The sequence below is a fragment of the Nipponia nippon genome, unplaced genomic scaffold (assembly GCF_047370975.1).
Source record: "Nipponia nippon isolate SJK-2023a ecotype South Korea unplaced genomic scaffold, ASM4737097v1 scaffold_10, whole genome shotgun sequence".
Taxonomy (NCBI): Eukaryota; Metazoa; Chordata; class Aves; order Pelecaniformes; family Threskiornithidae; genus Nipponia; species Nipponia nippon.
Window position 1 is genome coordinate 2,777,623 of NW_028262291.1, and position 24,400 is coordinate 2,802,022.

Consider the following 24,400-nt stretch of genomic DNA (forward strand, 5'->3'; position numbering starts at 1 on the left):
ACCCAGTCTCTGCCATGTTCTCTTCCCAGAGGCTGTTGCCCTTTGTGTTAGGAGGGGGGTGCCTGCCTTCTGCCTGTAGACGGGACACATTTGAAACACCCGGGCAGGGGAAGCTGAGGAGTATTTACACCTCTTGATACCTCCGTAATTGGTCGCTACAACATACGCTGTAACTGTCCTTTAAATTAAAAGCAAGAGGTAACGCTGGCTAACTAAAACCAATTGCAAACTAGGAACCAGAACTTGGTATCTGACAGTGAGCCAATATCACGGATCAAATCTTGCTGAGAACACGCTTGCGGGCTTACCTGTCAGGGAGCAAGTGGAAGGATGAGCTTTTGCTGAGGGACTCTTTTTCCCTCGACAGAGGTTGGCCTGTAAACTGTTGCTGAGAGCATTCTGCCGGAGCATACCTGGACAGGTGATGCTCTTGTCCCTCTGTTTGGAGGTTATTTTTGTAGAGTGCAGTTTCTATAAGTGAACTGTTACAGCACGTCTGAAACCTGCTCAATACGAAGTGCCGATTGATGATACCTGTTCCATCCTCCTTACAGAATGATTCCATCAATCAGCAGCTTGCATCCATCTTCACCCACTGCTACGGCAGCAGTCCGATACCCAGCATTCCTGAAATCCGAAAGACACTGCCAGCTCGGCTGGGTAAGATGCTCACCTGAACAGTGCAGTTCTTGGGGGTTTTTTGTTTTTTAAAAACATCCACAGTTTCAAAAAATATTCACCCTCTTTTTTTTTCTTACCCTAACAGATCCTCACTTCCTAAACAATAAAGAAATGTCTGATGTAACTTTCTTAGTAGAAGGAAAGCTCTTTTATGCACACAAAGTCCTGCTGGTTACTGCATCTAACAGGTGAGTTGCTTTCCACAGCTCAGCGTTAAAGGAAGGTTTAGCCCTTTAGTATCTCATTTGTGTGACTGGCTCTGTCGTTCACTGCAGTCAGGCAGCTGCTAAGGAGACAACTACAGACCGTAATTCAGGTCTGCAGGACTAAGCCACATCTTCTCTGCTACTCTTAAGAGTAGTAGGAGAGTCAAGATGAGGTATTCTAGCTACTCCTAGTATGTGTTAAGAGATTCCCAGAGCTCTATTGAGATAAACTAACCAGTAATCATCCCTAAAAGCCTGTGCAGTAGTGGGAGTGTACCTATCCAGCCATTCACTGCCTTTCCGTTCCCCCTCTCCCAGTTTGCTAGCTAGAGCTACGCTTGCTCCAGATTTCCTGGGAATCTCACCCCGACCTGGAACACTTGCAGTTACTACTTTCTTTCTCTGTTATTGGCATAGTAACAGTGTTTTGCAACTATTATAGGGTGGGATTGGACCAGGCCCAAGCAATTTACAGGTTAAGTTGTCCCTGGAGTTCTAAACTAATTGCCATTAAATTGAAAGAAATGTTTCAATTTCCAATTTGCAAACAAGAACAAGGAAGGATCTTTATTTTTCCCTTGCTGAGGCTGTTTGTCAATAGGTAATGAGTATGTGAAGCACTAATACAGAAATGTATTAAAACCATTCTCAGGTTTAAGACGCTAATGACCAATAAAACAGAACACGACAGCCACGGCAGCAAGACTGTTGAAATCAGCGACATGAAATACAATATTTTCAAGGTATGTATGTCACTTACTCTGCCTTTCTTTACTCTTTTCATCTCCTCACATACTTGGAAGCTAAGAGGGCCAAGGCTTAATATCATAGGGAATTTACAAGTAGAGATGGAGTTCATTTCAACACACCTGCAGTTCAGGAGCATTTTGATCTTTGTCAAAAGTCTTCAGCTAGGACCAACCTTAACCTCCAGCCTATATTCTTATTTTCTTACTAGGCAGCTGAAGCAGAAGAAACTAACCTTCTACTGAAAGTAATTTGGTACTTTTAAGACACCATTTTCATACTTTCTAAGGCACCATTTTCATGCTGTGCTAAGCAAAAAGTAAACTTATTTACAGCAGGTGGACTGCCAGGCTTCACATCAATTCAAATCAGATGATCAGAAATCAATGGTGTCCCTTTCAAGCAAGGCTCAAAATAGAGAATTGCACTTTGCTTTTATGATTTTTCCGTATTTCATGGACCTAAGGGAGAATCATTCATGATGGAGAGAAAATAGGTTACTCAACACACACCCAAGGGAAAAAACAAGTCAGTGAAATGCGATAGGTAAGTTATTCCGGCTTTCCAGATCTGCATTTCAAAGCTGGAAGAAAGGTACAGAGCGGGGAACTCTGAAGCGCAGCATAGGTTGTATAACTGTCTCACTACGGGGTTAAGGCTTTTCCTTTTCTTATAAGCAAACAAACCAGCAAAGCTGTTGGTCAGCAGTACCGTCATCGCCCGCAGAGGGAATGAAGTTGACCACGAGAACATCCTTGTTCTACTTGAAAGGGGCTATCCCAGTTTTGTGTTGAATAGATGACATCCCAATTTTGCAGCTCAGGCCGTGACAGAAAAGGCACGTTGAAACAAGCCTCCTTAGCAACATTTTTACATCAAAAGGTTTCTAAAGATAAACTTCTGCTTCACTGGAGAGAGCGGCAAGTCAAAAAGAATTAAAACGGTGAAATACTTCACAGAATTAAACAATTTGATGGTAAATAAAATCAGGCGAGTTAAGGAGAGGATGGCATTGCACAGCAATCTCAGTGATGGTGCGTGGAGGATGCTGAGCTACATTCCGCTCCGGGCTCTGCTGAAAGCAGCTTTGCTCTTCTGTAATTCCATTAAACAAATAAGGCAACGTTAAAAGTAGCAGCTTAGTTTTGTCACCGCTACTGTTAGAAATGGTAAGCACAGCATGCAATCCCCACACCTCCTTACACAGCACCCAGGAACAACTTCTCTTTCCAACACCCAATCTAGTCGTCCCCTAGATAAGGCAGTCCTGGTTTAGCTGGGGGTGCGCACATGTAGATCAAAGAGCAGAAGCTGCCTCTTGCTCTCCCTGCAAACAATTAGGCCTTTTCCTCTGGCCCTGACGGGGGGCTGGAAGCTGATTAGAAGCACAGCAGGGGAGGCAAGTGGCTGGGAGGTCCCCGAGACACAGATGCTCACGGCGTGGCAGTTTCGGTGCTCCAGCTAGCTGGCAGCTCTGCGTGTGACCAGCCTGCAAGGCTTTACAAAACCGGATCCGAGGAACCGCTTTACAAGGACATCCGTGTTGCTCGGAGACACACCATCACCCTCGGCCTAAAATCCTCAACAGGGCCCTTTTCAGAGCCCGAGGAAGAAAAGATATTAGAAAGCAGCAGATTTGCAAGACTAGGAAAAAAAGCCAGGAGCGGAGGCGAGAGCCAGAATACCACGCGATTCCCGTCTGCTCGGGAAGGGGAGCACAGCCATGCACAGCCCCTTGTGACTTCAGTGATAACAGCTTCATGCCTGGCCCTCTTCCCATTTCAGATGCTGATGCAGTATTTATACTATGGAGGAACAGAATCTATGGAAATTCCCACCGCTGATATCTTAGAGGTGAGAGTGTTTTCTTCTAAGTCTTGCCAAGTGCGCTGGGGCATAAATGCAGCTTGAAAGGCAAAATCCAGGAGCTAACAGCAAGCTTCCAATCCAGGAGTATACTTAACACTTTGAAATGAGCTTAAAAGTTTCAAAACACCATTGCTTGGAAATAAAAACTACCAATTATGTTTTATTATGTCCATGAGATGCTGGGGGGGGGGCGAGGGGGAGGCGGCGGCAGGGAGGGAAATCATGACAGTGCTTTTGGTAGCCAGAGCTGGGTGGAAGCCTCCACGGCCTCTCTGTCCTGGGAGAAGAGAGCGGCTGTGCTGCACTTTTGGTGGGGCACGGAAAAGGTGCAGCTGATCCAAAGGCTCTGGTGCAAAGCAGGCCAGACACCAAGGGGCTGGAGATTGCAGAGAAGCGACTGATTTCAAGCAGCTGATGGTACTGCAAAGACTGGCCTGAGAGCACTTCTGCATTACAAATAGGCCCCTTCACAGTAACGCTGCTCAGTCACTAGTAGTCTGGTGGAATTAAAGCTTGAAGCTAAAGACTACGCACAACTGTTCTATTTTTTGAGGAGAGGAAAGGGGGCTTTGAGCAGCCTAGAGCTCGTACGTCACGGTGACAGAAGGTAGCAGAAACGCATTTCCTGCAGGAGGAGCAAGCCTTTGCTAGGAGGGGAAATCTGTCTGTCGCTTTAGCTAGGCATCGAGTGGCCTTTCTGCTCTTTCATGAGGGCTCAGCCATTAAAACAGGGAATTGGAGATCGTTCGGAGAGGAAATCATCAGTTCTGTCCGTTTCCCTGCTCTAAAAGCCTTTCAAGGCTCGTGATCTCACATAGCTTCTCTCTTGTCCTGATAGCTGTTGTCGGCTGCCAGCCTGTTTCAACTGGATGGCCTCCAGCGACACTGTGAAATCCTCTGTGCCCAGACGATCAGCATGGAGAACTCTGTTAACATCTATAAATATGCAAAGGTAAATGCCAAACCGCTCGATTTAAGGATCACAATGAAGCGGCACACATGCTTTCCGCGGTCTCGTTTTGGTAACTAAATACAACAGGCACCTGCTATGCTGGGAACTCTACCCCAACCGCAGCCACAAGCGAGGTGTATTCAGGTTCCCGTCTGTAAAGTCCTACACAGCCCTAGTGAGTTCTCTTGTCCAAAGCAATCGCGTATGAAATTGAGGCCAAGATCCCTACAGAGCAGGAGAGAGGTGGCTTAGCAGGCTGGTACAGCAACATCAGCCAGCAAAGCCTAAGAGATTCAGATCCCCAGAGCAGCAGGGGCAATTGATCATCGTACAGCAACTAAGAAGTAAACCCTCTCCTAGCACTCCTCCTGCTAAAACACATTCTTTACAGCTCCAGAACTAGCATATCCTCGGTTGTGTGACATAGATATTCACCTCTGTGGCATATAATCCACGTTATCAATTAAATCGTGGAGAAACGCTGCCACTCCTGGAATTTTGCAGGGTCAAATCCCTTAAAGACAAGCAGAAAGACTACGCAAAGGGCTGGTAACGATGTGCATGTTTACTGTGTGTGTAGTGTTGCACTGATCCATTTCGATTCTTGACTCTCACGCTTGGGCCCTTTTTTTTCCATGGATGCCAGGCTGGTTTCTTTCAGGACCTAAAATTTAACTGTATGCAGTGGGAGAGAGGGGGAAGGGAGCGTTCCCTACTGGCCTTTAGTCCTTTTCCTACGTGCACAAAGTTCCCTGAAATGGGGGGGTGGGTGTGCACAGTGCTGCTTAATAACGAACTTGAGTTTCATTGTTCTCCTATTACTGAGCTTCCCCCACTGGTTCGGAAGCAAAGGGAACCAGATCACAGCCCGCACGTTTTACAAGCGTAACAGCCCTATTTTCCTACACTCGGCTCCTTCATCTAGGAGTTAGGCTCGCATCCCGTGAACCGTATTCTTATTGCCGTGAGCTGCGCACACCATCTGGCAGCGCAGTGTTTTACGCTGCGGCCCACGAGCTCCCCGCCTGCGCAGCTAAGCAGGTACCTCGGCCACTTCGTCAGCCAGCTGCTCTGCTCCTGCGAGAGGAAGAGGCTGGAGCGGAGGCCAGCGGCCCTGCCAACTGCAGGCCAGCAGGGGAAGGAATTAAAAAAAGCTTGGATGCCTCCCTGCTCACGCCTGTGCCTGCAAATGCACCGAAAGGAATTATCAGCCATCACTGGTCCTACCTTCAGTGCTTTTCCACTGTTATTAGCGTCCTTTTTCTGTCTTAGAAACCATTAAAGGGGAAAAGCATTAGAAATGAGAAGAGCATGTCCTTCAGGTCTGTGACATACAGAAAAGACTAACTTATCTTCCTCTCTCCTGCAGATTCACAACGCACCTGAACTCGCCTCCTTTTGTGAAGGCTTCTTCCTCAAACACATGAGCTCTCTTCTAGAGCAGGACTCGTTCAAGCAGCTGATCTACGGCAGGAACAGCAAAGTGCAGGGCCTGGACCCTCTGCGGGACTTGCAGACAGCCCTGGCCGGCCGCCTGCACTCCGTGTACGTCACCTCCAGGGTGTGAAGCGGGAACGAGGCAGTGGCAGGAGCGCTGGTTCAAACTGCACGGGGCTGCGTCGCCAGGGAAAGCCGTGGCTTTCCCGTTCGCCTTCTGGATCTTGCTGAAAGTCCCCTACACCAGATAACCCCTAGGCAAGGGTGCTGTGCCTCGTCCCGCTGACGGAGGGGGAGCTGGCTTCTCTGTGCTACTACTGTCACAGCGCAAACAAGAACTGAGGATGCAAGGGAAGAACCTGAACCGAAGAGATCAACGCTGCCATTTAAACAAGCACAACGCAGGGCTGTAGAGAAGTGAGGCGATTCACCTAGACCCAACACCTAATACGTAGTCTTAAGCGTCCGTCTACACACTGTAATGGCCACCTAGCTGATAGGCATAGATGTTTTACTTGTACAAAGGCTGCACAGAAGGAGTTTTCCGATCGTGTGGACCACTGCCCATTCAAGGAGCCACCTGCCTGAACACAAAGGCTGGTGCACCCAGACTGCTTCCCTACAGTAATAAACACCAGTGTCTACACATGTCAAAAGACTCCGACATAAGTTTTCCCCCAAACTGTTTGCACCTTGAGAGAGAGAGGTTTTGTAGGTGTTCAAAGCTGAGTAGAAACTAATACTAACCCTGACATGACTCACTCTTTAAACCTAATATGAAGAACCGAGCTGGGGCAGGGAGGGGAGAATTGTTTTGTTTGTATTTTTTTAATACGGTTTCACTCTGCTAGTTGTGAATCTGGATCCATTTTGAGGAGGGGAAAAAAGGACTGTCTACCCTTTCACTATCGAGGTTTGATAGTCCCAATCACTTTCACCTTAAAAACCCGTTTCTGAACATTATCTGTGAGACCTGACACCATAAAAGATGCTTTCTGAAAGACTCAGGTGTAGTAGGAGCTAGCCCTATGCCGAGAACCTGCCCAAGAGCATAAATAGCAATGAAAGTCTCCCTGAGACCCTGAGGTACGAACTTACAGCTTGCTGGTCTGTTCTCTCTCTGGAGCTAGCTGGGATTAGCAGCTCCGACCTCTAGTCTCCGCTTCCACAGCCTCGTCCACGGAATGATGTTGCTACCTCAGGGGGGACTGGGCACAGCCCGCACCAGGCTGGTTCCTAGAGGTAGGCTGCAGTCCAACGTTTAGGCGGCAGCACTTAAACAAGGTGCCTCAACTCAGACGCCCAAGGTTCACATTTTTCCTTTGTTTGCAGCTGGCAGATGTTTCTGGTCCAAAAGGACTCGTCCTGGGCCGCCTTCTAGCTGACCGAGAACTAAAAGGAAGACAGTTCAATCTACAGTTTTGCATCTGAAGCAATGTTTCTGTGTGTTGTTTTTTATTTTAAATAATCCCACCCGTAGGCAGGCAGTTAGTTGTGTAAAAACACAGCCCTTGCTCTTACCAGTAGCTTTAAGGAAAGACCTGCAGCTGTTCCCACTGATCTTCGTTAGCACCCACCAAAAGCATTTACTAAAGACGCTTTGATTCGTTATAGGTGGGTGAAGGAGAAGAGGAAGCCAAGTTTTCAGTGGAGAACGACTGCTGCTTAGAAAGTCAACAATTAATACTGTAACTAAACACACTGGAAGAAGGAGGCTCTGCTGGGCCCAAGCTCCAAAGTACGACAGAGGTTTAGGTAGATGAAGGGAAGGAGAACGAACTACAGCATCTCCCAACAAATCCATCAAAATCTGACATCACCTCGTTCTCAAAGGATTTACATCAGAGGCAAACTGCGTGCCAGGCTAAGAACGCTTAATCCAGGCTCAGCAAGCTGACAGACAGCTTGGTCAGGGCACACATCCGCTTTTGAAGATCACCAGCTTCAATAACCCTATTTATTACCAGAAAGCCATACAGGTGCTTCAAAATTATCACTGGTCTGCCTGAAAAATACCACAAAAGGCTTTATTTTGGAAAGTATTTTCAAGTAGCTGCTCCAGCTATCTGTACAAATATGTAGGTCTTCTTTTGTTGCTGTAATATTACACTGCTTTGTTAATTGTACATTAATGTTGCCATTTATGTAAATGTACCAGGATTTTATTAACAACGTAATTTTAAAATACACAGCTGCTGTTATTTATTCTGCTCTTCTAACAACGAGAAAAACCGTATTTAAAGACACTTCTGTGGAAAAGGCAGTTGCAGTTTCAGCATCTTATATTTGTTTTGGTATATATACACCTAATGTTAGGCTTTAAAACAAGGGATAAAGAGGCATTCATTTCCCCTTCCTAGGCTCAAACAGTTTTTGGAAGTAGTAAGATTAACTTGCCTTTTCCCTAGCTGAAGTAAGTTTCCCTGCTTTCCATCAAAAAGCAGCAGATGGTAATGTCGAAGAAGAATCCGAATTCTAGGATTCTTCTCTGCAGCAGAAGAGAGAGCGAGGGTTAAAGCAACTATTAGCGGAGGCATTCAGGCAGTCCTCAGAAGTTAAGCAGCCAGTTTGCTCCCTCCCAAACGCTAGCAAATAAAACGTGAGAAAGCAGGTAAGGCTTCCTTTCCGCACCCAAAGGGCTAAAAGGGCTCCGGCCGGCGCTTCGCCGTGGCCGCAGCAGGATTCACGGCAGAGCAAGGAGCGTTTCAGAACACGACAGCCACGCAACGTCAGGCGTGCAACAGTATAGGAAGCAAGGGCATTTATGTGGCTATGAGGTAAGGAGTATCGGGTTTAATTCCGCTGTCAGAGCAAGAATTTGACTCAGAAATATCTCCTCCCCCCCCCCCCAAGCTTTACCCCGTCACTCTTGCAGACCCCTACCGAGTTTGGGGCTAACGGCTGAGCTGTAACTCCGAATTCGGTGCTACCTCTGCAGGACCCGCGTGCTTCCCGAGGACGCTGAGCACGTTTCAGAGGAAACCATTACCGCAGCCAGAACCTGTACCTGGCCGCCGAGAATCTCTTCCTAATCGTTTCTTTCCTTGAATTTCCCACCACACACCTCAATAAAGGGAACGGCGCAGCCTGTCTGCCCGGGGCAGCAAGGCTGGAAATCCAGGTCTGTAAGAAGTTACCGTCACAAGCGTTTCTGAGCATTTGATTCCCCTCATCTGAGAGAAGCCTGCTGGGAATGACGCGCGAGGGGGCTTTCCCTCGCGTTGTGCCATTGCACCAGCACGCTTGGAGGCCCGCCGGTACAAACACCGACTTGTTCTCCAGAATCATAGAACACAAACACCTAAGATTCCCTTTGGAGCACTTTTAAAGTAGATGATTAAATAGAAATTTCTTATGAAACTAGTTGCGCACCGCCTCTATTTCATACAGCGCTGCCCTTGGAGTCCTAGAAAGTAACGCAGCAGAGTTTGCCCAGCTTTGGGGAAGCACAAAACTTTGCTGGCCGTAATTATATCATTTCACGGAGCAGAGGAAAGAAACAGAGCTCACGCATCTGCCTGACCATGCTTGATGACTTCCAGGCTAAAATAAAACCTTTTTTGCTTTACAATAAGCCTTCGCACAGCAGGCAAGCGCTGGCTAACGTAGCGCTGCTACCAACTGGCCCTTTGCCCTTGCCAAACACTGCCCAAGCAACCAGCCGTTGCTCCCTGCGCCTGCCCTAACAGAGACGGCCACGGAGGCGCGAGGGGGAAAGAGGAGAGTGGCAGCTCCCTCGAGGAACGGGGCAGCAAGCGGCTGTCGCCACTGCCTGTGGCAGAGGACTCAAAAGCTAGATTTGCCTCCCCCAAGGGCGGTTTCGAGTATAAGGGATCCATTGATCCACAGCAAAGAGAAGAGAATATTGCACTTGGCGCTATTTGCTCAAGCAAAAGAGGGGCAGAAAAAAAAGGGGTTCCGTCATATGATGAAAAATCACAGCGCAGCAGGGAATAAGGCCTCGCTAGCAGCAACGCCCAGCGCCAGAGCCATGTCAGTGCCGGCTGTTTTCCTGCTGTTGGTAACTAGAAAACGAGCAGGCCAGTTCAGAGCCGCTCGGCCAGAGCACTGCCCTCCTGCCCAGGGCGGTCAGAGCTCCCTGCTGCACCTCCGCACTCACGGACGGGCAGTTCGCTACACCGGGCACGGGATTTCACCCAAGGCTCCGGTCTCCACGTTCAGCTCGGGCAGGAGAAGGCAACCCGCGTCCCTCACCACCTCGCTCCTCCCTCAGCCTTCACGTGCCTGCAAACAGAAAGCGCGGGCCGCGAGGAGTTTTGGGCCCTTACCGAGAGACGGGCTCGTGATTCAGAGACTACACAGAGGAGCCGTGACACAGTCAAACAAAAATCCAGCTGTGGAAGCAAAAAAACTCCCAAGGCAATATCGCGATGGCCAAACGGAAAAGACACGCTCCCTCCTGCCCCTTCTACGCATTGCCCTTATCGAACAGGCCAACCTTTGCTTCCCAGACAGCTCGCTTCACCCTCAGACGGACGCCTTCCCAAAGGACAGCCAGCTCACGGCAGCAGGGAAGAGCCTCAGCTTCCCCGGTGTTCCCTCCTCCCAGACACCTCGCAGCGGTCAGCTCCCCCCAGCTGTCAAAACGGCTCACGGGTCTCCAAGCAAGCGGGATGATTCCGCTGACAACTAGGTCACATCTCCCCGCCACCTGCGGAGAGCTGCTCGCCTATTTGTGGCTTTCCCATTTTCCTCCAATTAGCCCCAGCACCGCAGGCCAACAAGCTCACGGGCACAGGAGAGGAGGAGAGAGCGGACCTGCAGCAACGCGACAGCTCGGCGATCCAGGGAGCGCTGAACAAAGGCCAGAAGCTGACCCTGTAGGTTTAAAACAGGGCCTGAGCACTAATGCCTGTGGTTACAGGGTTGCGCAAAGAGCTCTTGCCCTGACTGGGAAAGGAGGAGGCGCGGGCAGCTGAGCTGGCTTCGCCTGCGGTTAAATGCCTGCGCTGCGCTTCGCAGTACACCAGGCTCCTTCAAGCACGCACAGCCCCATCTGCAGGGGACCCGGGTACAGAAAGACCAGGATCCTGCTCTAGTCAGGGGGAAACTTCGGCTCAAAACCAACCAAGCCAACCTGACCCTAAAATTCAGAGATGCAGAAGTCACCCTCTTCTTGGCTCCGAAGCTGCGTGGCATTTTTAGTGCGCTTCTGGCCACAGAAAGACGCGCGTTCTTGCTTTGCTGTTGGATTGCGTTCAGCTAGCCCTTACTCTAGCTGGAATTTTAACCCAGCTTGACTGATGGAAAGCACAGACAGAGGAAAATGTGGTTTGACTAGACTTGTTAAAAAAAAAAAAATAAAAATCCCCACCTCTCACTTATTTTAGTATCTGAGGGCTTTTTTCCACTTTACTGTTCAAAGAGCAACAGACAGGCAGAGGAATCCAAGAAGCTGCCAGGAATCATAAAACGCACACGGAAAACCTGAAAAAGAACGGCTCAACTGAATACGGACATTTTCTGTAGAAAGAGCAAAATCCTCCTCAAACACAGCTCCCACTCGGAAACGGAGGGGCACACGCGCAGCTCAAGTCCTCCGAGTCCTTCACGGCAAGTCCAGTACCCCCAAGCTCACAGACAACAGGGCAAGAATCGCTGCAGCCTACAGAACGCGGCGCAGGCAGCTCTAGAAAGATGTCAGCTAAACAGTAACATTCTAGTCTGCGCGAAGAATCCAGTTTAATTTTGCCTACTACCTTCCACCTTGATTTACAGACAATTTACAAGATGTCTTTTGCCGGACTACAGGTATTTTCACAGCTCAGCTCCTACCTGTCCTCATGAATGCTTCCAACGTACTTTCCCCAAGACAATGCCAGTAAGTCAGGCAGCAAAAGCTTTTATGACTGCAGCCTACTAGCACGAGACCGTATTTCCCGAGACAACCAGCACCCTCCGTCTGCCTTAAGGCTCACACAGGAACGGCTTCATCGCAGCCACGCGTGGATGGGGGTCCCCGGGGTCTGCAGGTTGCAGCTCTGGCGTAGGCCCAGCGGAGGCAGAGGACAGTTGAATTCATACGCTCTTTCACAGCTATTTAGCACGGCCTTATAAATAAACAGAAACTTTTGATGTATTTTTCATATAAATATGAACTTTTTTTGAACTTCTTGGCCATTTGATCCGCAGCTTAGCCGTTAAAAGACACAAAGCAATTTCTGAGCCCTAACAGCGCATGGGTGTCCTATAACAAAGCTTCTCTTAAACCTTAGTTTTGAACCTATTAGTAGAACTCGGGTTCAACAGCCCTCCTGAGACACGAATTGTAATTTGCACCACTTCTACATTTTAAGGAAGTTCAATCAGCATTTTCTTAGCACAAGAAGTCACGTGTGGTAAAAAAAAGCCTTCTGATACTATCGCCTGTTAGACAGTAAGACCCAGAGCAAGCAAAACACGACCACCTGGGTGCACAAATCCAGCAATCGGCATAGGTTAGAGAATCTGCAGTAATTACCGCTGCTTTATTAGTGCCAAGTTTCAACACGCTTTAAAAGGACTCTGAAAGCGTTTAAAGCTTTGGCTTGCAGCCTGTTAAACCACAGCTGAATCTCAACGAGCAGAGCAGATGAAGCGGGCAAGCCAATGATATTCCGTCAGTAACCATTTGGTACCAGCTCCTTACCCGACCACTTCAAGCACATCTTTGTCACCCCTTCCTCAAACGGCTGAAGGATGCGACCGGCTTGGGACAATCCATAAAAACCCCTTTTAATGCAATAACCATCCCTCAGACAAACGTGACCAGCTCGAGGGGTTTCTGCCTTGAGCTAAGCAAGACACTGGAAAGGCGCAGTCCTACAGGTATCCTTGGGAAACGTTTTTGCTGCTGCGGAGCCCCTGGGCTAGAGAACGGCCTCCAGGCCCACCGCGCTGCTCCTGTTTGTGGGAACGGCTCTCCTCTCACCCGGCCGGAGAGCGTCCCCCGAAAGGGCTCTGGCACGCGCCGCAGCCCCCCGCCCAGCCTGCTCCTACATCCCCCGCGCTACAACTTGCTGCTTTGTCTCTCAGGACCAAGCCAGGCGCAGACGGCATCCAGCCAGCGGCACGGCCAGCAGACCCTGTCCCCAAAGCGAGGGCTTGTAGCTCTTCACCCCTCTCCCAGCAGAGCTGCCAATTACCCTATTTTTAACGATAACAACAGCAAAACCAGAGAGAATTCACACTCACCTTTTCTCCTGAGGACTCCCCGGGCAGCTGCAAAGAGCCTCGCACTTTTTGCCTTCTTGTCCGCTCCTTTTACAACTTCTTCAGAGCTGGTTCAGGGCAGGCAGCCACCACCTCAGCCCTGCAGGCTGCCAGTGCTGCTCTTTCACACAGCTGGGGGATAACGGGGCCCCTCATCACGGCTTTAAGGGCTGCAGCTGCAGATCGCCCTTCTCAGGGCTCAGCTGCCCCCTCAGCGCGGGGGATGTGCCCTCGCACGATGACCGGCCAGCCAAAGGGGTACACAGGCTGGGCTGTGCACGGCCCGTGCTTAACGCAGATGCGTCATAAAACAGCCTCCTAGAGAAGAAATACTGTCTTTGCCTAGGAAGAAACTGTTTCTTCAAGGATTTGCTGGAAAAAGGAGCTGTGACATCTATCAGTAAATAGAATCCAGCTGTGTATCAGCTGTAGGTAAGCCTCTCTCTCCCAAACGTCTAGGGTGTGAGGCTGGAACATCAAGACAATGCACCAGGGCCCTCAGGTTTGGGACAGGGACATTCTGTGTCAAAGGTCTGCCCTGGTTTTGAAGCCTCTGGAGCCTGACAGGCACCAGACCTAGAGCACTCCAGTCACAGAAGTCCCAGTTCCAGACTGGTACGCATTTATTGCCAGCAGCAGAGCTGGGGAGTGCGGTGGCTTGCCTGCTCAACCGCTCCCCGAGCTCAAAGAGGAGATCCCTCAGACCAGGCGTCAGTACGACAGTGCTGATCTCCTGCCAACCTTAATGCTAAACTGTCCAACAACGCCAAGCAGCAGCTCTAGGTCAGCAGATAGCAGGGAGACAGAATGGCCAGAGCAGCCTTCCCAGCACCTGCTAATCACACTACCCTGCTTGAGAGCTAGGAAACGTAAATTACGGAGCTATGGGAATGCCGAGACCTTGGAAGCAAGCGTGAATGCAAAAGAGCAGCCTTTATTACAGCTGCCTGAGGAGCACAGCACGTGGGAACTACAGACTGCCTTCCAGAACAGAAGCGTTCATTGCATACCCTGAACTCCTGTGAGCGAGGACGCAATCATGAGTCTGAACTGACAACACGGTTAGTGCTCACTGAACAGCCAGCCCCAAATAAAACGTCAGTCGTCACCCACACCGAAAACTCCCTCGAGCTACAAAGGAGTGGGGGTACTACTGAACCAGGAGCTGCACACATCAAGATGTGCTGCGATGCTGAAAGGTAGAGTCACACACCAAAGCCTAACACATTTCTGTCCTTTGTTGTCCAAACTCTTTTTTAATAAAGACACCGACCATTAAGATGCGGGAAAGTTTACAGATTGATCTGCCCTCTGCATGGAAACTCCGTAGCTGCTGCCGCACCCCCATAATACCCCAGTGTGTTGCACAGTGCCTCGCTCGAGCTCTGCAGTCACACTTCATAAAAAATCGTCATAGACTGTCTCCTGGCAGTGTCACGGTGCTTCCCGTAATACAAACACTTTAAAAATGCCTCTCAGGCTTTTCCTTCCCTCCAGCTCTCACCCCCCAAAGGAAGTCTTTTGCTTTAAAGGAGAATAGTACTTCTTAGGTACAGACCCGTCACTCGGTAATTCAAGTTCACTGATTGGTTTAAAGTCATTTCTTCCACTTCTGCTTTATATCTTTAGTCTTCTTAAATTTCTTCTGTTGCTTGGGTCCTCTCGCTGTTTCTAATTTTCTCTTCTTCTCACTGGGAAACAGGAACAAAATATCTGTTAAAAAACCACTAGATCCCCATCCAGCTGGGAAATTCTTGTTGTAAAAGGGGGGTGAGGGTCTACACAGAAACGTGGTTGGGAGAAAATACTTGCTATTTCTTGGGTCTTTTAAACTGGTGCCAGAGAAAGCACGAACAAGAGTCTGACCTAGATTTTCTGGTGTCTTCAGATTCTCTAACCCAATTTGAATCCCGTAAGATCTTGTTTTTTAGCTCTTGTCATTGCTTTTCAAGACTTTATGTGTCCTAAAGGCAATTCATATAGGGCATCTGCAACTTAGAGTACCTAGAAAATGTATTACCGCTGACAGTTTTCAAGTATACACTTTTCTTCCTGCACTAGATTCTGACGAGAGCAAACATGACAGAGCTCCAACCTTTCTAAGCACTGACAAGACTCTCCCATTCCTGTAAGGCTTCTGGACACTCGCAGCTTCCAGCATTCATGAAAAAACCCACGAATATACAAAGGGTGGAATAATTACGCCAGCTGTCAGGCACCCCGGGAAGGGGGAATAAGCAAGCAGGCAAGTCTCAACTATAAATCCCCAAGGAAAAGATGAGGAAAGACTCCATGTTGGGCAAGGTAGAGGAAAGAAGATGGATGAAAAGGAAGGAATTGCAGAAACGCAGACTCAATATTTTGCGGGCTTAAGCTCCCATTTGAAAGAGTTGTTCTTCCCTGCGTTTGCAGGTTGTGCAACGGGACTGCCGCAGGCTCCCACCAGTGTTAGCTCCCAAAGCAAACGGGGCAGTTATGTGGAAGGAGTTCTGTCTTTAAAAGCGACCCAAGGGAGAAATAGTACCAACTCCTGTGCATGATCAGCATCAAGACTTAACCATGTCAACAGAAAATTTACAATAAGCACCTAAGTTACATGAAGACAGGACTATACACTAGAGCAAGCCAGAATTCACAGCAGCAGTCTGGCCATTAGAGGAACCACCGAGTACCCAGGAGAGCTCTCAGGTGCTCACACCCCAATTTCACCACAAAAACTGAGAATCTATCAAGGACGCTAAGTTCATTTTATCTGCATTATCCCTTCAGCTTCACTCTTTTGAAAAACATTATAATAAAGCCAGCAGGAAAGACCAGAGAGACCTCTGTGGAGTATTTCAACTTCCTTAACCTTTTCACGCTGACGACGGAAGCGTTCTGTCCTGCTTTGCTCAGCACCTCATTCCATTCTTCATCATCACCCCGGATAATATATCTAAGTGAAAAAGGTAAAGGAAAATCCAAGTAAAATTGCTAGCACAAAGTAAAAAAAAATAAGGTGATTATATTGTCAGGCACAGGCTACTCTACAAACAAAGCCACTGTGTCAGCACCCAACCGCATCAGTATTTGGGAATACACACAAAAACTAGACTGGCAAAGGGATACCAGAGCTTGTCACGACTCTGTCAGCAGACCCAGTCCAAACTGGGTCAATAACAAGCAACAATTGTCCCCATCCAAAGCTGGTCGGCGTCGAATGAAGCTCTCAGGAGCCCCTATTGTACAGAACTGTTCTATGAAAGCCTCTCATCAGAGAAGCGGAGTGCTGAGTAGAGTACATCTGTCATGAAAGCAAAAAAATAAGGCCACAAAGGTTATACTTGCCCTAGCAGCGGTGTGTACTTCTCCTTTGCCCATTACCTTTCTTAAAAGAGACTTTCAATCACTACAGCTTTAAGCCTGACAACCACAATCAGATCTATAGTCACTATATAGGTTTCTTTATAAAAGCTTGAGGGCGTTTTGCTTTTCCCCCCTCCAAAAAAGAGAAGGATGGTTGTCGTGGTGAAGGAAGAGGATGCAAAAGCAATGGCTTATAAGGGAAAGTTAGCTAAATTAGCAGCTGCTCTTAGACCAGCAGTAAGCTTGACTGGTACAGTTTTTCTGTATCAATCTGGGAAAAAGCTGAAGACCTGCAGCTTGCTTTTGGAAAGAGAAATTAAAACAACAATTGCTATACAAATAAGCTCATGTTCCGTGCCCCTTGTCTGGCTGTTCAAGTACCCTGGAAACTACATACAAAGTTAACTAGGCAAAGCAGCCGTGTAGCGAAATTGAGTGGTTGCTCTCCATCTCAAGCTCTTGGAGATTTAGAATGGACTAGCCTTTGTTCATACAAGGCTGAACAATACTGGAGAAAGCCTTTTCAAATCAAACAGCTCTGTCTCTTCTATTAGTTTTCTATAACCTGTATAGAAAAGTGTTCAAAATAGATTTTTGTCTCTCTCTCCTCATGGAGGAGAACAGAAATCTATTTCTGTGGGGGGGAAAAAAGGGAACATGGTCCAAAATGACAAACAGCATGTAACACTATCAGCGCTAAAAAATGGAATTAAAACTTCTAAAAAATTCTGGTTATATTGTTTTCCTGACTTGCAAGTCACTTCAAATCGCATCCATTTTTGTCCTTCCTTCAAACGAGACAACCAGAGACCCAAAGAAGCTTGTATTCTTTTTCTCGGATTTAACGGAGATTAATCTAGAGCCAAAACAGGCAACTTCTCTGGGATGTCAGCACAGTAAACAGGATTTGTAAGTTAAAAAGTGGGAGGAGGAGAGAGAGAAGGGAGAGAATCAGTGGCACGTGTAACTCCTGTTGGTCCAGAAAAAGAGACATCTGCTGACACTTCAAGTAAATTGCTGGTTCAGCAACTCAGTATCCTACCAATTGTCCAGCTCTACAGCAGTTAAAAGGCATTTGTAGTTAGTAAAAGAAGTTCTGGTTGGTTGTTTTCTGTTGGTTTGGGTTTTTGATGGTCTTTTATTTGTTAAAGAAGAGAATATTAAAATTAGCCAGGTACTATTTTCACTTGAGTTGCACACACAGCTGAGCTGGATAGCAGACAACAGGACCGGGGTATCCTGGTTTGAGGAACTAATGACTACTTCTAGAAGCACGAGAAACTGTAAAATTAGAAACAGTCCACAGCCAGGCAGCTTGCTTTATTACCCCACATTATAGAACTATGTAACTTATATATGTATAATATACATACCGTATACAGCCAGGATCGAGACCGACACATAGATACATAGTAAGAGCTACTGCCCTGAACAATTTACCATTTAAGTGACAAGAGAACAGATGTAAAAGAAGAATGTGCTCAAGCTCGTGCCAGAGGCACGGGGACAGAGGCGAGAATTGATCCAGCATTCCTGTTTGCAGCACATCTTCTGTGTGCAGCGCTGCAACGACGAGCCAGCCCCACCTCTAACAACAATTCAGTTCTACAGTTCCACAGACAGACAGATCGCGCTGCTGAGCGGCTGACACCTGCTAACTCGCAACCTTTCGCTTTCTGTTCAAAATACCAGCAGAAAGAGGGAAGTCGGTAAGTTCACCCTTGGGAGTACGACACGCTTCTGGGGCAATGAATTCATGTCCTGAGGTAAACAGGTGAATGGCCTTGAACAGTTGTTACTGAATTTAATTGATACCGGAAAGAATGTTTTGAGTGTGAAACAAAGCGGCTGCTAACAGAGCCGATGAAGACCAAGTTATTGGCTGTCAGGCACGCAACAGCCAACGTTTCCGTTAGCGCAGCAGCATACACTTATCTTACCTGGCCACTGTTGAAAATACCCACCGCTATTTCTCATTTATTGACGGTTTGAGATTGCGATACTGCAACTACAGCCTTGTGCACAAGTCTCAGCAAGATGCGCGAGTGACCCGGCATTCAAACAGATACTGGGGAAAACTGGATTTGAGACGCATACAGATAAATTCTTACTGTGTAAGGTCCATTTCCTTCAGCTTCGCCACTTCTTGCTTGTGTTTTTCTTGGAATTCCTTTGCGGCTTCCTCCTACAACAGGACAGCACAACAGATGCATCAAGTTCTAAGGGCAACAGTGACCATGTAACGTAAAACGCCTTTCCCACTGGAAGAGAAGTACATCCCCTAAAACAAATCCCAGATGATCCTGAAAAGCTTCTCTCTTTCATATAATTGCATTTTTATGTTATTTGTATACATATATTTGTAATACAGAACTCCAAGAGGAGTTTTTCTAACCTCAGTAGGTTCTGCGAAAAATCTATATTGCAGGTTAACAAAGCACGACTACAAGCATGTAACACAAAGCTGTCAGGTTTTAACTACCACAAAGTGACGGACCTGATGTGGAATTCTTTCCATCCCAGAAAATTTCCATTACAAGGCTTCTACGCCCAAGGGAACTCCATGAAGTGTTTACATACGTATGAAGAAGAAAGTTCATAATTACCAAATCGTCATTTAAAGACTTCAGTGTTGGCTCCATGACGATATCCTTTGTTGCCACCATCTGCTCCTCCACAGCTTTTTCCTGGACTGTGTTGAACAACTGAAAATGAAGCAAGCCAACACATGTACGACTTGCTGAGGCTTCTTCTAGGGTTATTGCTTTAAAATAAATAAGAAACGCTCTCTGTCTCTATGAAACTCTTCTAACCTTGCAAATATTATCAGGCAGTTGTTTATTTCTGATGCGTGCATTCCATCATACTGAAATAAAAAGCTCAAGGCTGCTTCCTGAAGGCAGAATTATATTATATTCTTTTTATAGAAAGTGTAAAACTAAAATCAGTCAGCACTAATGTCACTTGCATAAATGTAGAGAACCTGTAGCTTACGACATACTTTATTAATACAGCATCACTTGATTAACATTTGCAGCTAAAAGCTGCATTTTTTTAATGTTATTTTCTTCAAGATAATTGTAAGGGTGTTACGCTGAGCCAGTCACCTCTCCAACAACCAACCTATGCCAGACTGCAGAAGCTTTGCTACCGTATCCTGACCCTTGAGAACGAGAGGCCCCAGACTCAGCAAGCAACTGCAAGCGGCTGGCAAGTGTTCTGTCCATCTCACCATTTGACAGCTCATCACGTTACTCCCTTTATCACAGGCATCAGAGAGAAAGAAAAACAGATCCAAAACTTTCGAATTATTTCACTGGACTTCGAGTCTACCTCTAAATGACATTGGAAAAGGTTTTTTGTCAAGAAAAGTTGAGATGCCACCGATGCAGGGAACAGCCATAAACAAATGGCTCAGGCTCAGCTGGCAACACGGGTTGTATGCTCAGCATTTTGGTCAGGCCATTTCAACATTTAAACTGTAGGACAAGCACTATTATTTGGGAAAACACTATACAAATCAATGCCATAAATACCTCCTTTTTCCACAGGGATTTTCCCATTTTACAAAGAAGTCTACAGTCAATTATGTGGGACATGTTAAAGACACACAGTTCTGATTCAGCTTTCCGTTAGTGCCAGGCTCAGCACTGGAATCACGCTTTGCTCCAATACAACCAAGGCAAAGCTCGTCATGACGCTATTACCTGAACTACTTTGCGGATGATTCTGTTGAAGAGGCCCATCAACTGACTGCCGGGCAGTTCCACCTCCTTCTCCAGCTGGTCCAGAGATTTATGCTGTAGGCCAATCCCCAGAAAAAGGGCCTGGGGACAGGACATGTATTTCAGTTACAGAGGCTTTTAGAGCAAATACAAATATGTAATACCCTCTACACTCCCCACATTTTACCAAGCCCTTGCTTTACTCAAGTAGTACAAGGTTCCTCTGGTACAAGCTGAAGCTTTGCTCAGATCACTGGAACACCCCTACATTATTCTGTAGATGGCAGGTGCCATTCCATACTTAGTACAAATTAATACCTTTCCCCTGAGGTACAGTTCAAGAGCCAGAAGATTTTGAGGGGTTTTTAAGCCACAGTTCACACCATATTATAAAGGCAGGGAGTACTTCGCTGAACAGACAACAGCGTATGATCCCTACACATTTTATTCAAAGCAAACGCTAAAGGTGGAAGAACACTACAAGCAGGAGCAATCATGAAGACGACTATAAAAGAAGCAATTAACTGAAACAAAGCCTTTTTTTAAAGATGGCATGAAACAGGAAACTATTCCAAATCTATATACAAAGAGAGGTGAAGCATGGCTTGTTCTCACAGTGATACATACCGACTGTGCAGCAGAGAGAGAGATATCACCCATCTGGTTGAGAAAAAACATCCTGGCAATGGTAGGTACCATATCCATGATGAGATGATAGTCCACCATGTTGCGAGAGTACATCTCTAATCTCTTCAGGTCATATGGGATGAAAACTGATTCTAATTCAGCACGGCTGATAGCTGATGGGTACAATAAAAGACAACGATGTCAAGACTGTTCTTCATAGCTGTCCAGGATCTCAGTATTTAACAAGTTCCTTTTCACATCCTTGAGTAAAGGGCAACTACTACCCCATAGGTTCACTTCCCAACACACTGCAGAATTCAGCACACTGGGTACAACGCTGCTCTTCAGGCTGGCTTGGTTATTCAAAGCCTTTTCAGACAGACGTACGTCCGTATGAAAAACACTGCAACTGTCAAAACAGACCAGCATATCAACTCGAAGATGCCAGCGAGACTGAAAACACTGAGGGCTGAGAAACACAGTTTGCCCAGTCTTTAACTACCTTACACTGGTTTTGCTGTTAAAGAGCTTTGTTCCCTTGTAGCAGCAACCAAAACTTTCACCAAGACAGGTACTGAAAACCCACAAGACCCAGCTTACCAAGTTCTCTCTTTTAAGCCAGAACTGCCTTGCCTAGCCCCTTTTTTTATACTGCCTGTGTGTTTCCCCCAACAAGTGCTGAGCCCAATAACACGCAGCTGAACTAAAGCCTCTCTCCTAGAAAGACATCACATTCCAATTGCCAAATTACTGATGACACTGTTCTTCCCACAATCCTAAGCAAGCTGCTCTGCTTACTGACCCTTGCTATTCAAGGCTTCCCTTTTAACTCCGTACTGGATTTGGCAGGTGTCAGTATCCATCCATGTTTTGTCATGCATTTAGCCATTACAGCGAAAAGCCCTCTAATTTTGGGTTACTTAAATCTTTGATCAAAAAAGCAGGAAAAAAAAACCACACCAAAACCCCACCACTACCCGTTCTCGGTGGCAGAAAATGTCCTCTTAGCTGTTGCTTAGAAATACAAGCATTTTTCTGGATAATACGAACAAAACACAGTAACTGACCAAGAGCAATCCATAGCACTTCACAAGAGACATCATATAATGCATGTATTTGAGAACTCTGAAAAACATACACATAGACTTTAAACTGCAATCTCACTGAACATCGTGAGCCAGGGTACTCACGTGGTTGTGGCTGCTGTTTGATATTTTTGTTCTGTAGAATATTCAATGCCAACGAGGGAGAGAACGTGCTGAACTGGTAGGAGAGCAGAGAAAGGAACCGCCTCCTAAAATCTATAGGACAAGATGATAAAATAAATTACTCCTGTGGACTTCTAGAATAAATATCCCTAAAGATTCTTCTAGTGTTGGCAAAATCAAAGTTACCTTTCCAGAAGGCAGTAAGCCAAGGCTCCTGTTCAGTGTCCTCTTCATTCAGCATCTTCAGCATGATGCACGAGTGCTCACCAGTCAGGTCATTCTAATAAGTAAGATATATTTCCCATCATCCCCATGATCCTTGCACTCTATGCTCAACTGAAGGCAGCAAAGGTCTTCTAAATCAATAACAACAACTCATGTATCAACTGCCACTGATCACCACCACCTCACGTATGAACTTCCAGAATTTGGTAAATCGCAGTGCTGAGGGATTTTGGCTTCTTGAGGCAACCAGTAGTCACCAGTATTGCAAATTCCAGGTACAGCTCAAGAGTCAGAAAAACAAAAGAAAAATGCAGTGACACAGGACAAACAAATTATGCTCTCCAAAAGTACTATAACTGCTAGTGCTATTGTTTGTAAACACCTCGAAAAACAAGAGCAGCCAGGTCAAGGGCCACTTGCATATTTTACCAACGACCGCATTAATAACCCTCAACAGCTGCACCTTTGCTCTAATTCCTCAGTGCAAACTACTTAGAAGACCACATTCACAACCCTAAAACTTTACTCCCCTTTAGCTAACTACAGGCGCAAAGAACAAAAACAAACATAAAACAAACCCCAAATGTAGTCTCAGAAAACTTTCCTGCCCAAATCACATCTCAGAGAAGCTAATGGAAAGATGCCCAGTGATTTCAACAGGGCTGGATTTCATTCAGAAACAGTATGCTACTTACTGGTGTCTGCCTTAGATAAACTGGCACAAATCCAGCACGTTTCCAAAACCTGGGGAAAGGGAAAAGAGAAAATGCATTGGGAATTACGAAGCTGTTGATTCTACAATAATACTTGTGGTTAAATGCAATCTATCTACCGTACGAGAACAACCGTTGAAAACTAGGCAAAAGTCTGTAAGACACCCCACCGACTTCTGAAAATGAACACTGACAGAAAGTAGTAACAGCAATCAAAGTGACGGAGGGTCTGGCTTGGAGGAGTGAAAAATGATGATTGTGATATCAGAAAATGAACAAACTTTCAAAGACTGGGAGACATGATACGGGAGTTACTGTATTTGACAAACTTCCAGGACCTCCTTTAAAAACAGGCAAACAGGTTTTCACCAACAATATCACAGACTGCTAAGGGATACCCTGGGGAGGGGCTGAGGATTTACAGTTTCCTTCAGAGACTCTGCTCTTCCTCAATAAATGATGATTTTCCCTGGCAACTTCCAGGTTTCAAACAGTCACTTGTGAACCAGAGAGAATCCCAGACTGATCAGCAAAATCCTGCTGACATCCCTTTCCATCCTCCCGTTCCTTCTTGCATCTTAGTTGTGAACTGATCCCACAATTCATTTTGCCCCGTAAAAGGAGGACTAGTATAAAAAGACCTGCTGAGGCCAAACATATGGCATCCCAGACAAAAGAAAGAAGCCAGGCCCCAGAGCAACTGTCACTGGCAACCTACCTCCACAGGCCACGGGACGACGCCTCATCAGCTGCGCAGGACCTTGCAAAATTTCAGCAGGAAGCCCTACATGTGCACCCCAGCCTCTCCCTACCCCACTACTCGTCCTTCTTTCATCCATTCCACCACAGCTAACAAATAATTTAAAAAGAAGTAGCGAAACACTTTATTCTCCCCCTCTGCCCTGAGAGAGATCGTTCAAATAAAGCAAGACATCTGAACCATTTGCTTTATTATTTGCAAAGACTAAGACTATTTCACAATAACCATTCAGTTCTGACGCTCTCCTGCACAGCTAAACAACTCATCATCACATTTTGGCATGACTTTTGCAGCACGCTTGCCATGGAACAAAACAGGCTATGGTCTCTCTATCTGAAATCCCAAATCGCACATAGCTGTCTAACATCGTTCTGACTGGGTCAGTCACAATTTGCTCTTACTTCTTCTGTGGGAACTCAGTCTCATCTCGTGTGCTTGTACAGCACCCTAGGTCCTCTGTAAGTGGGGACAGGCCAGCAAGGAACCAAGGTTGTAGGTGATAAATGACTGCTTTGCTTTTAGGCTAGCAACAAGAACAATTCTGCATTATTTTGCAACTGTCTCCCAAACTACGGATTCACCACTTCCCACACTATGGCTAAGAAAGTCTCAAAACCCTAGATATTTTACAGAATTTGATAATACTAAAAAAGTTAGCATTTATTACAAAATCATATGCTTTTATATAAAACT

The 24,400-nt window shown here is 46.6% G+C and overlaps 2 protein-coding genes across 7 annotated transcripts in view; one reads left to right on the top strand and one right to left on the bottom strand.

Annotated features, from left to right (window-relative positions):
• Nucleotides 1–7,415, top strand: part of ABTB2 (ankyrin repeat and BTB domain containing 2) — a 133,389-nt gene extending 125,974 nt beyond the window's left edge. The window contains exons 12-17 of the mRNA XM_087742372.1: nucleotides 555–660; nucleotides 767–869; nucleotides 1,540–1,630; nucleotides 3,420–3,488; nucleotides 4,342–4,455; nucleotides 5,825–7,415. Of these exons, the coding sequence (XP_087598498.1) occupies nucleotides 555–660; nucleotides 767–869; nucleotides 1,540–1,630; nucleotides 3,420–3,488; nucleotides 4,342–4,455; nucleotides 5,825–6,022 (681 nt within the window). The 3' untranslated portion in view covers nucleotides 6,023–7,415. The remainder of the gene's footprint in view (nucleotides 1–554; nucleotides 661–766; nucleotides 870–1,539; nucleotides 1,631–3,419; nucleotides 3,489–4,341; nucleotides 4,456–5,824) is intronic.
• NAT10 (N-acetyltransferase 10) overlaps nucleotides 1–24,400 on the bottom strand; it is a 56,388-nt gene that overhangs the window by 11,115 nt on the left and 20,873 nt on the right. For 2 of the 6 annotated variants that reach the window (XR_015701061.1, XR_015701060.1), the window contains exons 21-29: nucleotides 22,930–22,978; nucleotides 22,196–22,289; nucleotides 21,992–22,102; nucleotides 20,802–20,974; nucleotides 20,157–20,276; nucleotides 19,056–19,154; nucleotides 18,561–18,634; nucleotides 15,956–16,039; nucleotides 14,663–14,795 (exon numbers count right to left, since the gene is read on the bottom strand). Coding sequence is in view for 3 of the 6 variants with exons in the window: in XM_087742339.1 (XP_087598465.1) it covers nucleotides 14,702–14,795; nucleotides 15,956–16,039; nucleotides 18,561–18,634; nucleotides 19,056–19,154; nucleotides 20,157–20,276; nucleotides 20,802–20,974; nucleotides 21,992–22,102; nucleotides 22,196–22,289; nucleotides 22,930–22,978 (898 nt within the window). In the remaining 3 variants the exon portion in view is untranslated. Of the gene's footprint in view, nucleotides 1–14,329; nucleotides 14,796–15,955; nucleotides 16,040–16,092; nucleotides 16,388–18,560; nucleotides 18,635–19,055; nucleotides 19,155–20,156; nucleotides 20,277–20,801; nucleotides 20,975–21,991; nucleotides 22,103–22,195; nucleotides 22,290–22,929; nucleotides 22,979–24,400 lie in introns of those variants that run through there. The other 4 variants (XM_087742339.1, XM_009461381.2, XM_087742361.1 and 1 more) reach the window with 3 other exon arrangements.